General features: G+C 42.4%; 1 protein-coding gene across 12 annotated transcripts in view; it reads right to left on the bottom strand.

Moving 5' to 3' along the window:
• Positions 1–18,381, bottom strand: part of PCDH15 (protocadherin related 15) — a 684,798-nt gene that overhangs the window by 78,871 nt on the left and 587,546 nt on the right. For all 12 annotated transcript variants that reach the window (XM_071811575.1, XM_071811571.1, XM_071811570.1 and 9 more), the window contains 2 exons: positions 13,554–13,670; positions 891–1,031 (listed from right to left, as the gene is read on the bottom strand). In XM_071811575.1, the coding sequence (XP_071667676.1) occupies positions 891–1,031; positions 13,554–13,670 (258 nt within the window). The remainder of the gene's footprint in view (positions 1–890; positions 1,032–13,553; positions 13,671–18,381) is intronic.

Here is an 18,381-nt window from a genome sequence, read left to right as displayed (position 1 = left end):
CCTCAGTTTCCCCTGGCAGAGTTGAAGCCCATGCCCCCTTGTCCTATTGCTGACTGCCTGGGAGAAGAGCCCAATCCCCGCCTGGCTAGAACTGCCCTTCAGGTCGTTCTAGAGAGTGCTGAGCTCACCTCTAAGCCTCCTCTGCTCCAGACTGAACAAGTCCAGCTCCCTCAGCCTCTCCCCTATGCGCTTGTGTTCAAGTCCCTTCCCCAGTCTTGTTTCGAAACTAAGTATGTGAAAGAAGCAGCAAAACGCACCTTAATGACTATACAGAGGGCTGGTAGTTTTCAAGTAGGGAAACTACATATAAACCCCCATATATTGTAGATACTTTTATTTTTCGCTTATTGACACACTTCAGATTTCATTTTTAACTGCTCCCTCCACTCATGGATTCAAGAGGAGAGATCTGCCCCAATGGTTTTGATTAAAATCATAACTTACTGCATATGAACTACACTTGAGACTCTTCAGGAACAGTAATGACACAACAGTAATTTAAGTGTCCTTATAGCCAATGTTTTTACATTACAGTACTTGCGAGCAGGAGGTCCCAAACTATCCCACCACACAGTAACATTCTTCACAAGATATCTTGCTATTCTTACAAAATTCTCACAAAATTGCTACACCGACAGCCCTACTGAGATCAGTAAGGGAACTTCCAAAAAGTGAGGTTTCCTTCAGCTGCCTCCCTGTCTCTTCTGCCTTTCCTAACAGTAGTGATCATATCTATTCATGCCATTTCTGAAATCAAAAAGGCACAGAACATCTGCCAACAAGAAATTAAGCAAATAAACAAAAATTTGCAATAAAAAGCAACAAAGAGAAACATGAAGTTAAAAGGAATTCCATCAAGAGCAGGCAACGTTTATTGACAATACTCATACCTTAAACACCGTACTTGGTTCTTCATTCAGGTTTACTCGGGTCACTACGCGGCCTGAGTTTTCTTCCACATCAAAAATGCTGGCACTGTAAGGAAACTGGACGACGTCTACTTTGTATCGGACTCGACTTGCTGGCGTGCCCTGGAAGGCAAAACCAAACCAACTTGCTTAATTTTTGTGGTTTTTACACATCTCATAAAGTTAGTAAAGGATTAAAACGCAGCACTGGTAACCACACCATCACAAACAGAACTCGCTGTCTGTCCTCATCGTAACTGGTTTTGTTTCTGAGCATCCCCCTCCTGCCTACTCCCAAAAGACCTTACAGTGTCATCTGAGAGGTTCAGCAAGAAAAACGACCACAGCTCTGGAAAGGAGAGAGCTGAAAAACCTTTCTACTTAAATACAGGTAAAGGCAGTGCTCCGTTTGATAACTACTGACATTTTTAAACAGCAGAAGATGGGCAAGGCCTAAGGTTGCTTAACATGTCTTTCAAAATATTTTAACAAGCTATGAAAACTTTGAAGTTCAAGAAACTTCACAGTACTCTAAAAACTCCAATGCTTATTCAGCTTGGCCTGGAAGCTCCAGTGTCCTGTTGCTGAACATAGGAAGATGTGTGTTAGATTGTTTTCTGAACAGTGACACTATAGTTCTGCATACAGGACGGCCTATGTGACAACTCTTCTAAAGGAAACGTAACGAGAACAGCACTGAGTTGCCTGGGCAAACCCACCTTGCTGCCTAAATTCACTTCTTTACACACAAATTTTACTCCTCTCCAAAGCACAATGCCAGAAAACAAACAGGAGAATGTATCTGTCTGATCAGTAGGAACAGAACACGCAGTTTTGCAAATGGATTTGAAGCAGCCCTGTGACGAAGCTCCGTGCTATTCAAACCCTACTTCAGCGACAAGGAATGAGCACAAGATGGCTTGTGGATGTGCCACAAATTCTCCGCATGTGCATGCACCCAAAAATACCAAATCGAAAGGGGAATCAGAGGAGGCATTGCCAGGGGGTATAATAGATGAATTTTTCAGATCAGTAACTCAGCATTTTCTAATAAAAAGGCTATTTACCCAATTTAGCTGTTTCAACACTGACTGCCTGAAGTGAAGCCAGTACTAACAGAAACTATGTACTAAACGACTGTAAGAAAAAGCAGCATCAAAGAAGTAGTTTAAAGCAAAGAAAGGGGTTTTTTTTGCACACTGATGTCTGAATATTTTTCAGCAGACCAAAGTCTGTGTTACCTGGATATGCAGGCACTTCAGACATTTCACAAAACTCAAACTGGGTGATTTGCTAAATATATTTGGGAGTAGATTCAGAGAAACCCTCAGAAACTCAGGTCCTACCATCAACATGATTTCAGTTTCTTAAAGCCTCTGAGTCTAGACCTCAGCTTAGGTTTTGACCTTTGCATTGTATTTAAACAGACAAAATATCACAGCCCACAGTTTCATTAATGGCAAATCGGTGGTTTTCATCTATATTCAATAATGCGATACAAAGCAGCTTTGCTGTTATTGAGAATACATTCAATGTCCCATGTTAGCTACTAACTACAAAGAAACAGGAAATTTATTTCTGGAAACAGGAACAGTTGCAAAAGTGGTTTAACCTCAGTAAATAATATCAACATTTTGTTCACAACACACAAGTGCACAGAAACGCTTGCTCAAAATTCTTGGTTTAAATTAAAAGCTCTACTGGAATGGATTTAGCCCAGGTATTTTCCATCATGATAACACTACAGAGCTGGCTCACGTGGGGGCGAGATTTTGCCACAGTCACTTCTGGTGAGTGGTAGGACTGGGCAACCAACAAACCAACTGCAATGTCAGAGAGGTGACCCTTCAGGGAAGAACATCTGTTTGAATCAAAAACTACATGTCAGACTTGGATTGATGGCATCAATGTTATGGCTGCTAAAACAGCAAAAAAAAAAACAGACAGAGGACAAGGCAGTCGGGGCACATCGAGTTAGCAATGATTCAGAACTGGGCCTGCCAGATGTGGTTGGGTGTTGGTCAAGAAACACACAAACCATCGTGTTAATAGTTAAAAGTACTTTACGGCACCATGCACACTAAAAGAGTGCAAATCCCCAAAAAGATGAGAAATTGCGGAGATCACAGCATAACAGAGGTGATTATGCAACTTCCCTCCTGGCATTCTCTGATTCAGTCATTTTTCTTCAACATGATAATTAAGAGGAAATTACCTGCTGAAATCCACTCCGTTTGGTTTCAGAGTAATGGGCCTCACATTTGCTGGGAAGACTACAAGCTATCATCATCATTAAACCTGCGCACACTAGGTAATTTGTTATTAAATAAACAAAAATCTCATCAGGCTATTGTGACTACCGAGTACACTTTTCTCCTGTCACTCCTGAAAATAACAAAACAGGGATTTATTTCTTTATTTACTCGATTTTGGCACCAATGTAATTAGAAAAAGCTCTGGAGAGATTTCCCAGGGAAATCTATTTAGAAGCAAGTTTGAATTATCTCAAATATTAATCATCTTTCACCTCTGTTCTAAATTAATTTAGATGCATTCCTATGTCTACAGCAAAACTCAAATATAGCAGATAATAGTCTCAAATAAACCAGAGAGCAAGGATTGCACTTGACAGGAACCATTCTCTCAAACCAAAGCTTCCCTCAGAGTTCAAGACTAATATGAAACTTAGACCTACAACTCATCCATCTTCAATTAATTCTTTATTATTGCTGCATAATTCCGCAAGTTCCCTGTTTCTCCGGGGAGATGAAATTCATTTGTGACACAGCTGACAGGTCTGGAAACGTTCCCCATGTCATTTAACTGGCGAGACAGGTTGTGGAAAAAAGGTGAAACGTGGAACACAACGCTAACTACTTTGGTATGTTTTCCTGTGCTTTTCTGAAAGCAATTCAAAAGGCAGGTAGGAATCGTTACTCCCACAATCCAAATAGGTAACAGAGGTACAAAACCAGGATGATCTGGCCTAGGAAAGAGCAGGAAAAAAATGTATTTCACTTCCATTTGCAGTCTGCTTGTGAAAATCCCAGATACGCATCTGGTAAATGAGCTGGATTTTATGCCTAAGTACAAGTATGGAATAGTGGCAGAACGAATACATTTATTTACCAAATCCCTTTGTACTCAGTGCCACGTTCTGACTGAAGGCAGAAAACTTCTGAGGGTATTATAGATAAAATATGAAACTGTAAGTAGTTGAATAAATTCTCTCCATCTTTAGATTCCATTGCAAATCTGAACGACTTGCACTGGGAAGAGTTCACCAAGGCAAATTTTGTAAAGTTACTTAGAGGAAAAAAATTGGAAAGTGATGCTAAAACCAAATTTGACAGGTGGCTGCACATGTTCTTTGTAACATGCTCAGAGTACAGTAACTGATACAGATGGGGCAGAGCACAGAGTACGCAAACGATTTTGGTGGATCTTACACCAGCTATGGCTTGTTAATGTTGAACTTGCATATTCATCTATATAAAGTCTAAAATTTTGAGTATTTTATTCTTTAGTATGTAACTTAACAAAAGGGCATGAACTTCTGACTTAGTAAATGTGGAAATTCTGAATTATTAACTATAACAAGCTGAACACAAAGAGAACATGAACTTTTAAAGCTATGAGATAAAATTCCTTTAAGAACTCACTGAATTTGCAGGATGTTTTCTATATGCAAATCTCCAGCATACACTATGAAATCCAAAAGCAATAGTTTTTTAAAAGATCAAGTCCTGGACTGTCTGAAAATGCTTTTATCTCCAATTAAAGATCTGTGAAATTTCTAATTAAATATCTGTTGGCATCTTACTTTTAGCGAGTGCCTGTAAAACAATAACGGCAATTAGTCTCAATTTGACAAAAGGGCTCCATTGAACAAATTCTTACAAGGTGTTATGAGACTGGATAAACCATTAAATCGGATGTTCTGGAGCTCTAGAAGCCGGCTGCTCATTAAAATTAGTGTTCTGCATCTGTTTCTATTGACATTTCAAATCTGAATATGCAGGGAGATTGCCCACGGAAGAAATATTCCAGCTTTTACACACACAGAAAGGAAAAGCAAACACCGCAGGTTACATCAATCCTGGAAATATTCACCTTCTGACAAAGAAAGCAAACAAACTAAGTATCTATCAAACAGCTCATGTTGCTCTCCTTTCAAAATATTTGGAGGCTTAAGAGCTTAGACAACACAGTCATAATCATATGGCATCTTTCATCATCAACCCACTTCAATAAAGCATAAGCTCGTCATGAAGATGAAAACTCTTCTGTTCTCGAGGACAATTTTAGATGTCACAGGAAATAATCAAGGTTTAAAGCTCTCTCATCACCAAAACCTTCCCGGTCTCGAGACTAATCCAGTGTGACCTCTAAAGTTTCAAGACAAACCATTGCTCTGCTGTGCATTTGGTCTGATGATTCCGCAGAGACACAGGAGTCCTTTTGCTCCCCTTTCTCTTGCTCCTGAAGTGATTGCCACCATCATTTTAACTCAGACTATACAGTAGTTTGTGTAGGAAACAAAGATATCATGGCTCCAGATTTCTTCAGCGACAAAGGATCACCTCTTTGCCCAAAGCCATCGTCCTGACACTCCCCCTTTCCATATTGATCCCCATGAATGAGTCAGCCCTCAGTCTCCTCTTCTCCAGCTCCAGAGCCCCAGCTCCCTCAGCCTTTCCTCACACGGGAGATGCTCCACTCCCTTCAGCATCTTGGTGGCTGCGCTGGACTCTCTCCAGCAGTTCCCTGTCCTTCTGGAACTGAGGGGCCACAACTGGACACAATATTCCAGCTGTGGTCTCCCCAGGGCAGAGCAGAGGGGCAGGAGAACCTCTCTGACCTACTGACCACCCCCTTCTAACCCACCCCAGGTACCATTGGCCTTCCTGGCCACAAGGGCCCAGTGCTGGCTCATGGTCACCCTGCTGTCCCCAGGACCCCCAGGTCCCTTTCCCCTACACTGCTCTCTAATAGGTCATTCCCCAGCTTATACTGGAACCTGGGGTTGTTCCTGCCCAGATTCAAGACTCTACACTTGCCCTTGTTCTATTTCACGAAATTTTTCCTCGCCCAACTCTCCAGCCTGTCCAGGTCTCTGGATGGCAGCACAGCTTCCAGTGTCACCACTCCTCCCAGCTTGGTGTCATCAGCAAACTTGCTGACAGTCACTCTATTCCCTCGTCCAAGTCATTGATGAATATATTGAATAATACAGGCCCAGTACTGACCCCTGAGGCGCTGCACTGGATCCAGGTCTCAACTGGACTCCACTCCATTGACCACAACTCTCTGGCTTCTTCCCTTCAGCCAGTTCACAGTCCACCCCACTACCCGACCATCCAGACCGCACTCCCTCAGTTCAGCTGTGAGGATGCTGTGGGAGACTGTGCCAAATGCCTTACTCAAGTCAAGGTAGACCACGTCCACCGCTTTGCCATCATCCATCCACCTCGTGATGTCCTCATAAAAGTCAATGAGGTTGGTCAAGCACGACTTCCCCTTGGTGAAGCCATATCGACTGCCCCTAATGACCCTCTTATCCCTGATATGCCTTGAGATGGCACCAAGAAGAAGTCGTTCCATCAGTTTCCCAGGGGAGTTAGACACTGACTTTGTCTGGGCATTGGGGTACACCAAGTGTAAAAAAACCTTAAAATATCTCCGAGAGAAACCAAAGGTGCGTACACTTGCATTAGCTAAAACAAAGCAGCATTTAAAATTAAGGATTTTTTTACAGGGTGTTATCACATCTCCCTTAGTTGCTGGAAGTACTTTTTTTGGCACCCCCAGCACAGGTGTGGTTCCTGTGGCTTCCTAGCCACACAAAACCCTCACAATATTGTGCACCTCACCCAGGACACCTGCTCGCACCTCCTACCAGTTTGGGCTTTGTCTTTTCATCCGATCATGGTCTTCGTAACAAAAGAGCCGACCGGGAAACTGAATTCAAACAGGGTCAATGGAGTTCTTCCCGGAGACAAAGCAAGGAGTTTGAAAGCAGGACAAAATTGGGTTGCTCACTTATATTTCTGTTTGGGGTTACTCAGACGCCCCTTCACACTGTGTATACAGCAAGTCAAACCCAGCTGGGACTCGCTGGAGCATCTCTGACACCACAAATACAGCAAAGTGAAAACAATACAACAAGTGAATTAACACTGGAAAAGAGGGAAGGAGAAACTATTAAAACCTTAAAGCGACATTTGCTTAAGACAGCCCTTCAAATCCTGCCCTGGCCTTTAGTGAAAACAACTGGTTTCTATGTTTTAAATGACATCTCACTAAGGACCGAAGGAATAAAACTGTCAGAGACCTCTTAGACCTTCAGGCCAAGATTTTTTTTGATCAGTTCGAAATCCACAGGTCAAAATTTTTAAAAGCATTAAAAAATACCCGCGTGGAGGCATTTGTATCTAGCATAGATAGTTTTTGTTATTAATTAGTAAGTGTTAACAGCAACCAGAAATCCATTGGGGTTTGCAACCAAACCAATCCTATTAATACCAGCTGCATACTAATGATGGCTTAATGTTTTGGGCATCAGGGTCGTATAGGTAAATTAAGAAAATTACACATCATCATCATCACAACTCAGCCATGCATTCATTTGATCACACACACATTCACACATGTAAGATACACGGAGCTGCTAATAATTTACTGCACGGAGGTTTGATGAGGGGACATTTTTTTTAAACAAAACCACCAAGATAACTTTTCATCCGCATCTCAAATAAGTTAATCACACAGGAATTCATTTAAGAGGAAATTCTCTTAGTCCCTATGACTGGTTTTGGAAGCCTATCACAGTCACTGGTGGCACGTCCATCCCTATGTGCTCTAAGGTTCTAAATCACTGAGGAAACACACAGCTACTGTAAATCACAAAACTCTGTGCCACAAGCCTCTTCCAACCTCTCCTCTCTCACCTGCATGATGTTTTTTACCCATGCCACCCTCACTGACCACTTAATTATTGCGTTTGTATTTAGGACTTGTCCTTTAGAAGCCAAAAGCCACAGATAAAACCATGAACCTTCCTCAGGAGCATCACTGACTGACCACTTACAGTCAAAAAGTGACACAGTAGGTAAAATACTTGTTAGTATTTTATTACGATTTCTTAAGGCTGACTTCAGTGGCCTGAAATTTTTCTGTACCTTTTCCATGCCCGTCCCTGCTGCTGTCACCTTTGCTGTTGAGGGACAAGGAGAAACAACAAGGTAACCCTGCGACAGCCCCAATCCAGCAGCTCAAAGGTGGAATGGACTGAGAACGGTGCCTGTGGGGTGAAATGGAGAGCCAAACTCCACTGACACCAGCCAGCATCTCCTTCTTACTCCAAACCTGCTCTGCTGCTCTTGGGAAATTCAAATTTGCCTTATCTGCAGAGAAATCACATGCAGGTGCAGAACATTTCAGATTTTTTCATAGTATCTGTGTGAATTCGATACCACAGAGCAAAGCTGGGGTTTGTGGAAGACAGTGGGCAGTCTCTGAAGAGCTGAGCAGGTCTGAAAAGCTTTTATTGCACATGATGAAAAAAATTGAGCTTGGCTTTTATTCTGGGCTGAGTTCAGTGTTGACAGGGGAATAGTCTACATTACTTGTAAAACGACAACAGAAAAATTTCGGTACTTCAAGTTTGCTGATGACACCAAGCTGGGAGGAGTGGCTGACACTGGAAGCTGTGCTGCCATCCAGAGACCTGGACAGGCTGGAGAGTTGGGCGAGGAAAAATTTCGTGAAATAGAACAAGGGCAAGTGTAGAGTCTTGAATCTGGGCAGGAACAACCCCAGGTTCCAGTATAAGCTGGGGAATGACCTATTAGAGAGCAGGGTAGGGGAAAGGGACCTGGGGGTCCTGGGGACAGCAGGGTGACCATGAGCCAGCACTGGGCCCTTGTGGCCAGGAAGGCCAATGGTACCTGGGGTGGGTTAGAAGGGGGTGGTCAGTAGGTCAGAGAGGTTCTCCTGCCCCTCTGCTCTGCCCTGGGGAGACCACAGCTGGAATATTGTGTCCAGTTGTGGCCCCTCAGCTCCAGAAGGACAGGGAACTGCTGGAGAGAGTCCAGCGCAGCCACCAAGATGCTGAAGGGAGTGGAGCATCTCCCGTGTGAGGAAAGGCTGAGGGAGCTGGGGCTCTGGAGCTGGAGAAGAGGAGACTGAGGGGTGGCTCATTCATGGTTACAGATACAGAAAGGGTGAGTGTCAGGAGGATGGAGCCAGGCTCTTCGTGGTGACAACCAGTGATAGGACAAGGGACAATGGGTTCAAACTGGAACACAGGAGGTTCCACTTAAATATGAGAAGAAACTTGTTGATGATGAGGGTGGCAGAGCCTGGCCCAGGCTGCCCAGGGAGGTTGTGGAGTCTCCTTCTGTGCAGACATTCAAACCCGCCTGGACACCTTCCTGTGGAACCTCATCTGGGTGTTCCTGCTCCATGGGGGGATTGCACTGGATGAGCTTTCCAGGGCCCTTCCAACCCCTGACATTCTGGGATTCTGTGACTTCAAATTAGTTAGCCTCTTACAAGACCTGCCCTTATTTTCTTAATAGACATATATTTAGTTTCCTGACCTGATAAAATAGATCTATTGATACCCTGCAAATAATATTCTATCAGCTTAAATAACCCAAACAACTAAAATATTAATGATCACTAAGCAAATTCTTTCCTTAAGGTAAGTTTAGAGGAAGGTACTCCTGCTGAACAGAAAAAAACACTGTGCATTTTTAAAAACTATTTCCAGTGAATTCACATCAAATATGACTTTGTAGCACCACTTAACATCAAAGCCAGCTCCAAATAAATACAGATTTGCCAGGAGCACGAAACATCTAAATCGGCTGGTTCGGTCTGAAAAAGAAACAAAGCCATTCGCGCCTCACAGTTTGCTCTATCTTCTTTTATCTTAAAAGTAAAATCTATCAGCCATTAGTTTGAAATAAAATATAAACTTTCAAAAACTGTTTTAAAAGTTTTCCTCCATAGCTGGCTAACTTTTATGGCTATTGTATTCATTAAATGCCTAACGGCAGCTTTATTTTTAAGTCTTCATAAAAACCAAAGAAACGCAACAGTTGATTCCGAAGAACATTATGTCAACGTTACTGTCGTATGCACCCAGGCCTGTTGTAACAGTAATAAACAGGATCCCACAGTCAGTGATTCTGATCTCTCTCTCAAGCATGAGCAACGATTTCTCCACAGAAGCACGAGCGATCCCCACATCTTTCAAATATAAACCACTCAAAACCATGGAAAAGAAACGCATAGAAATAGCCGAGGAAACGGCCAGTTTCTGCATTTATCTGTTCAAGTGACGGAAATGTTAGAAAAGGAGAATTCAGGAGGGTGTTTTGTTTCGTAAATGAAAAAGTGAAAACTTTGTATTGGAAAATGTTGATTCCACACAACTAAGAATAGTTGCAAATACATGTTAATCAGCTTCTGAACTATTCTGTTTCATTCAGCAGGTCAGCAATATCTTATTCTTTAAAATTTAGACACTTTGAACCCGGGGATTATAAAATGGAGGTTGTATCAGAGCAGGCAAATACTTGATCGAGACCAAAATATCCTGTTGTAAGGCAATACATACTATTAAATAAAAGTTGCATAAAAACAAAAGTTAAGAAGCGATTCTCTAGCACCAATGTTTTGTTTTCTTTGATCCTCAATGACCCTTTTATGTTGAAAATTCCATGGAACAGAAATGCAACTTTTTGCCCAGTTTCGCTGACCCTTTACATCCCTTTCTGCAGGTTTTTCCACAAGGTCAGTATGACAAACCTGATGGAGCAAATACATACTGGTGCAAGGGGCAGAGCGCGCTCCATAGGACTGTCACTGATGAACTTGCTATTTTCCATTCCTAAAATCCCAGCTTCCTCGGTCCCGCAGAGCCAGTTTTCCCCACTGGCACATCACTCTGAAGCGACTCCACTTGCGATACGGGCAGAGCGTTTCCTTTTGAAGTGTTTGCTGTTAACTGCTGGGGATGAGAGTCTGGAACAGAAATGGTATTTCGTACCTCCCTGCTTCCAAAATCATTCACAGGGAGAGCAACAGAAAAGCTTCTTCAGCTAAAAAGCATCTGCTGAACTCCCTGCAAAGCTGAATGCAATTCAGACCCATTTATGTCAAGGCAAGGTTTACTAATCTCGTGTTAGTACTCTGGCAGCGTAAGCACTTTATTCAGAAAGAAACGTTAGCAAAATGAGCTAATACTTTTGTGCAATATATGGTATAAACATAGCCTGTGCAGGCTTCTAATGCCACCTAGAAACCTTGCCCACTTTGATCTCAATTTCCATTCTGTAATCCCCAGGATATTGTTCCTAACATATGGAAGAATAAGACATTCATGAAATGTGACAGTAAAAGTCATTCACAGAGCAGGATCAAATAGTCTTAAGTCAATTTAAAAATTCTTTTCCAGCAAATAGCTATGAGATCTGAGCAACTAAGCCTACCTTCCCCTGCAAATCACTGTTTTAAACACTGATTATGACAACGCTGGAAACCCAGGCCAGGTGTGCCCCAGGGAACAGCACAGGAGGGTCAGACAAAGCACCAGACTTCCACAGAGCAAAAAGGCCGTGGGAGTGAGCACGTAGGTAGGCCACAAAAATATGAGCACTTATCAAGCCCTCTGAAGGGTTACAGCATGGAGTTCTACATTCCAGACTTCTACAAGGCTACCAGAGACATATGCCCTTGCTTCAGTGCAACAGTTCAAGTCCAGCACCAGGTGATGTGGGTACAAGTCTGGTTAACCTTTTATGCCCATTATTTCCACAGGTGCTGCCGTTTGTTACCTTAATAGCAACCTCCTGGCTTGGAAGACGTCCACACACCTGCAGACATGCGCCTTTCTGTCAGGAATTCTGGCCAGCCTCTTTCCTGACTGGTATGATACTTTACATGGAAACAGAACTGAAGGTTTGAATCCTTCAGTCTGCAGAGGGAAAGCAGTGTAGATCTTTAACATCCCATGGAAAGGATTTTCCTAGCAAGGTTAATACAACAGGATGTAGAGGGAGGAGAGCAGGCACTACCACTAAATCGTCTCGTTCCTGCCACACGCCAAAAGCTATGAGTACCCCAGATGTGCCTTTGAAGGAGAGTGTAGGTGCCCGCCACAATGAGAACGGTCCTAGGCTACGCATTATTAGAAGCATCCCTAAAGCAAGACTCTAGAAATTCCCACTTGCCTCTGAGATCAGTTTATCACACACACATGCTAACTATGCTACTTTTAATTAAGCAGATTTGTGCTTAACATGTTGGCTGGTTGGGACCCTATTCTAATGTGCCTGTGCTATGTGGAAGGAGCTTAACACACACCACGGGCTTCATTCTGTAAGCAGGGCACTCAAAATCAGGTACCAACATCTCCCAGTGCTCCCCTTCAAAATGTCCCAGGCTAGCCATCCAGGCACACCTCTCTCCATTGCTTTTGTTTACTGCTCAAATAACGTCTATGTCCTCTGCTGCCACATACCTTAAATACTCTGTAGCACTAGTAATTGATAACTACTGCTCTTCATTACCTGCTTGATGATACTACTGTCTTTCACATACTTTAAACAAACTACAGTCCAGATCTTCAGCTGTTATAAACCACCCTAAGTGCCTCCATGTTCAGTAATACCTCACTGATACCTATCACCCGCAGGTGATTTACTTACCTTGGTGTGTTAGGACATTTTACAAGGGCATAGCAGACTGTCCTTACAGAAACACTGCCTTAGCATTTCTGACTTAGGTGGTAAATAAATTACTATGGAGCGTATTTAGCTAAGCTACAGTTGATTTGTGTCAAAGTATTGCCATCAGCTTGCAATGTGCATGGCATATTCTCTCTGAACTCTTCTCCCTGAGGATTATTCTCCTTAATATGCCAAACACTGACAATTAAAAATTAAACCTGGCTGGCAGAACATCTTTGGCTCCTATTGTCCTCAGTGTATCATCTGGTCACCAATGTTCACCAACCTCTGATTATAAAAATTGATATTACTCTTCAGAATAGTTAGCAAGTCAAGAATATGTGCCCAGTTCTGTCAATCAAGTGCTTCCCCAGAGAAGAGTGATAAAAGCCAGCAGCAGAAATCAACCTTATCCCCAAAACAAGTGCACTCAGTTCAAACTCTGCACACCTGCCAGGGCTGGCTGGTGAGCTGTGCAGCTCCACGAGACCCCGTGGTGCCTCAGACTCGAAATGCATGACCGCTGTGAAATCAAGAAAATCATAATCTTACAAAGTTGTACTTTGTTACTCTTTCAGCTGCTGAACTCCACCAGACAGGCATGATTTTCCTTCCTGGCTATTCCTCTTATTCATCTACACTGTAAAGTTGAATAAAGAGCTTTCCAAAAATCCTCCTGACAGAAAGGAGCTGTATCTTAGCTTTGCCAGCTTCAGGAACAACCATTTTAAATGTGGCCTCTGTCCGCAACAACAAAGGACAGGCTGACATAAAAAAATGTATGAGTTACCGCTCTGTGAAACTCATAATAATCACCTTTGATGTTGAGAGAGTTAGATCACTTATGAGAGTTACAGATTTTTCCCTCTTGGGTGCAGAGTATTAATAGAACCTTTTTGCTTACCGGAGGATCTTGATCCTCAGCTGAAACAGTAGTGATAACAGTGCCCTTGACCGCATCAGGAGCGACCATTCCCCTGTAGAGCTTTTTGCTAAATACTGGTGAGTAATCATTCATATCCTGCAAAACATAATTAAGAGTTTAGTTCTGAAGTTCAAACAGAATTACAGATGCGTTCACAATCGTTTTTTTCACACTCCACGCAATCACTCCATCAGGAAGCCTATTTGCCATTCACAGTCTTGGTTCTCAATTCCATTACCGCTGTACAAAACCAGCACACAAGGGGAAGATGCTGACGTTTCACGAAAGAAATTCATGTGAGACAGATCAACAGAAGGAAATTCTGCAGGAAAACACAGGCTCCCAAGAAAACAGAGCAGAGCTTTCCATGACACCTGCTTCCCAAGCAGAGGGCCACAACATGGTTTGGCTAATTTTCTAAAATGAATGAGCTGCTGTTGCTTGACAGTGTTTGTTACCCCTAATATGCAATAAAGGAAGAGAAAATCTTCTACTATTTCCATTGTTTTTCTGTTTGTTTTGCCTTTTTTTTTCCCAAAACAAACAAGAACCATCACATGCCTTCAGTACAGAAGAGTGACTTTACCAATCCACAAATGAAGAGCAGACCGTTGTTCCCCTTAAAGCAAAAGGTGACCTGAGCTCTGTGGAGTGCAGGTGCCGCACATCTCTCAGGTAATTGCCACAAACAGTTGGTCAGAGTTTATGCAATGATGCCTCCCACCTGTTGCCACAGCTCTTTGTGCTCCAAATGCAATGTGCTGATACTGGTCAGCACACTATGTTCCACAACCCTTCCAAAAATTCAGCCATACCTCACCAGAGCAAATGAGAGCACAATAAATATCTACCTCTATGCCTATATGTATATATATGTATGTATGTATAAAAGACTGTTACAGGTCTATGTAGGAAATGCCTGAATAATTAATGCATTCTGTTCAGCTGAAAGGTCTGCAATTCAAGTCTTCAAGGCACTAGAAATGCTTTTTCTCTGATTTTCAAAGAGACAACTGGATCATCAACAAGTGACTACTAGGTAATTCAAACCAGGAGAGCATTCCAATGAAAACCTCTTGAAAATCACTCAAATTCAAACAGATTACCTTTTTTTTTTTCATGGAATTACAGGTACTGAACCTTATAATTTCAATTTCTTGACCCATTTGTAAGAAAATAATTTACTTTGGTATGGAATATTAAGACTAATCTCCAGTGTGACAGGAGAAACGTGATACAACACTGCATGCATAGGCCTTACAACTGTGTAAATCAGGGATCGCTTTGGGTCATAAAGCCTAAAAGTTTTCCAGTGGGACACACAGAGAAGACACTTTCTGTCTTGTGAAGTTTCCTCCTCAAGGTAAGGACCCAACACTACACTTATGATAACATGGTTTTTTTTGCAGCTTCTGCTTCCCACGAAGCAGGTGAACTTTCAGGAAGAATCCAGCCTTTTGTCTGTATTTATTGCTTCATTTGAATCCATCTCTCTCTGTGCACCTGCAAATCTACAGCCATATCAGGTCTTTTTGCTTCGGCGTAGCTGCAAGAGATCACACTCGGCTGTTTGCTCACAGATGGGTGGGGAGAACCACAGTGTTATATTTTTAATGGCTTTATGTAACCTTAGTGCCTGAAAATATGTGACTTAAGGTACTGGAAAGCATAATCCTGTTTATAGATGATACACCACATCCTCTGCTAAAGAAAACGATTCAGTCATCCTACTTAACACACCTATTTTTCAAGATATGTGGATCAGTACAAAACACACAGGAATACAAAGCAAAGCATAAAGTGGGACAGAAAGCCTCCTGCTTCTCTAGCTTATCTTTCCTCTAAGACAAGTTCTATGCACAATTGTGCCTCATAAACCTTGGCCAGGCTGACTGCATAGACTCCAAATATTTCAGTCATAACTAGACAGAACAGCTCTCATGTGCTCACTGCAAATGCCCATGATGAATAACTGCTAGAAAGAGAATGGGCATTTTTGCAGGCAGAAGGTTTACATGCAAAACATGCAGATGACATGGATGTGGGCTTTTTGGGCGGTGAAGTGACTCTTCTGGGCAATTCCCAATAGAGTAAGTAGAGATTTTGTTAGAGACACGCTGGAGAAATTAATGTATCATCTCCTTCAACTGGTATCTTTTCTCTTTACATCTTAGGGGCAATTAAAGGTACCAAAAAGGTCACAAAAAGAAATTATTGATTTTCTGGCAAAAAGCACCACCACTAAAGATGGAATACAGTCTAGAACTGGTTTTGCCATGGCACAGAAAGAAAGCACACTCTGTATTTTCTGCAAATAGCTCGAGAAATCATGGGCATGATTTGCCCCATCCCACCCTTCAAACCTGTGCCCCTGTAATCAAGTTCAATTTTCCTCATCAAGGTGGACTTAACAGTGAGTGGTGTTCAGCGTTCTCTGATAAATGCAGAGAAACACTCTTCAGGTTTTCATTGCAGAGGGACTTCAGGCAAAAAGATAACATTTAGAGAAAGTACTGGGCTTCTGTCACAACTGGAGGTCAAAGACATACACAGACACGTTTTTGCACAGTTAAATAATTGAAGATTACTCTATACTTGATGACTTCTGCTTAAGTACCGCTAATCTTGACTGCGCATAGAAATGGATGCAGCATATGAGTGCAATTCCGAACCACAGGGTGGGAATAAGGTAGTAAGCCGGTAGTAGTAAGAAGTAGCGTAATCACCTTCTAAAACTGGGGCATGAACTTACGCGTGCTCTTGTGGCCAGACTGCAGCATCTTACAACTGTTCACAGTCCATTGCTTCCATCACATAAATCCAGACACGCACACAGATATGTACATTGAAAAGATAGCTAATTCATTCTCTGTACATCTCACTTTTAAATACTTGGGCTGTGTATTTTGACAATAAGGTAATAGCAGCCATGTATATGTATAGAAATACAAACCAGCCTTTGTGTCACTGCTCATCTAGCTACAGGTTTATTATATTTTTACACATCTTTGTTTACAAAACAGAGTGAAAGTCAAAGCATAAAACCCCCCAAAGCTTTTGCCCTAGCATGGATACTCCTGATCTGCCACTTTGTGTTGGAGGTTGTTTCACATTGCCCACAGTAGGCAGCACACAGAAGCAGGACCGGAGACATCCTTAATATCTTTGCCTTGCACACAGATTAAGAATCAAGCATGAAGGAAGCACAATATGGGAGAGATGCTCAAATACTATTGTTCTTGGGAATCCACATTAGTGCCTTTAAAAGCAAACAAAGATGAATTAAGATGTTTCTTGATGCTGACTAATTTATCAAGTCAGACATCACCCTTTGCACCTGAACAATCCTTCTTCCTGACCAGCGTCCTTACCCTCTGAACGACACACATCTCACTCAAAAGGTTTCAAGGGCTGGTATTCAGCACAAGGTTTGTAGGAAACAAATATTGACCTGTCTGCAAAGATTATGAAAATGCTGACCAAAAAAAGTTGGTGAACTAAGTCATCTAGGAATGCCAACAAGGAGAAACAACGCATGGGGAAGGAAAGGCATTAAGGAGCAAATCAATATGTAATTTAAAAATCATTAAGACGCTCACTAGCTGTAATGTACTAAGACTAAACAGGTGGTGACCACCAATGTGGGAGGGCAATACACAACTAGAGCAGAAGAAAAACACCTGCAGTACAGCGTTCCCAGTATAAAATTAACTTGTAAACTTACATGGACTTGAGAAACTTCAATATATTTTTGACTTATGGGAACACCAAGAGACCTTTTGTACTGCATGTAGCAAGTTAGGAACATAAGCATTTATTATCTGGGTGAAATAATCCCCTCCTCCTCCTCATTCCCTAATCTGGGAAGGACACAAATTGGATTCTAATGTCTGCCTTCCTCCTTGCACCACTGCTGCCACTCACCTTCACCTGAGGCACGTACAGCTCAGGGTGTCCCACGCGTGCAGGGACAGGGACAGCGAGCAGAGTGACCCCAGCTCAGCCCTTGGGGTCCTGGAGTCACCGGCATTCGTCACAAACCGCAGCAGCCCCAGCATTCTGCCCTCACTTCACAATGGATCCCACAGATCAACCTCCCAAAGGACCGAGGAGGGTGCGTGAAAATGAAATCCCACACTTCAAAGCCCAAACCTGAGCAGCAGAGGACGGGAAGGTCAAGTGCAACACGAGCTGCTCTGGCTGTTCCAGGATATTTGGAAATCATGCCTAAAGGAAGAAGGTGCATTGGGATGGCAGCTCCTCTCTGCTGCTTGCGGGGAGCAGGGCAGTTGTGATGACACACAGATGTGGCCCCTTTTCCCTCTCGTGAACCACAGCTGCAGCTCATTACTCTTATCATGTTTCCACTAATAAAATGCAACCTTAAAATGACTGACAGACTTGTCTCATTTGAATATTACCCCTAACCTAAAGAGTTTCTAAGGAATAATAAATGTTTTTGAAAATGTGTTTTGGTAGAAATCTTGTTTTGTAAGACAAAAAGAAAGAGTAAAAACCTAAGTTAATTTTTCATCAGCTATCTCTACACAAGCAGAAGCAACTCTAGATGACACTCCAATATAATTGATAAACATATGTATATACACATAAATATATGTACGTATACATATCTATATCTATCTCACATGTAAGAATTTGTGAAAATACCCTTTCATTGTACAAAGGGAGCCCTGTTAGTATGCTGAGAGAACTGCTGCCTTTAGGTTGCAGTGCACTAGAGGGCAGCCCTGCCAAATGGGAGGGAACCTCCTCCTCCCCAATATCCACAAAAATCAACACCTCTACT

Source organism: Patagioenas fasciata, chromosome 8 (assembly GCF_037038585.1).
Source record: "Patagioenas fasciata isolate bPatFas1 chromosome 8, bPatFas1.hap1, whole genome shotgun sequence".
Lineage (NCBI taxonomy): Eukaryota > Metazoa > Chordata > Aves > Columbiformes > Columbidae > Patagioenas > Patagioenas fasciata.
The sequence above is the reverse complement of the archived record's forward strand: the minus strand, read 5'-3'. Positions and strand labels throughout refer to the sequence as shown.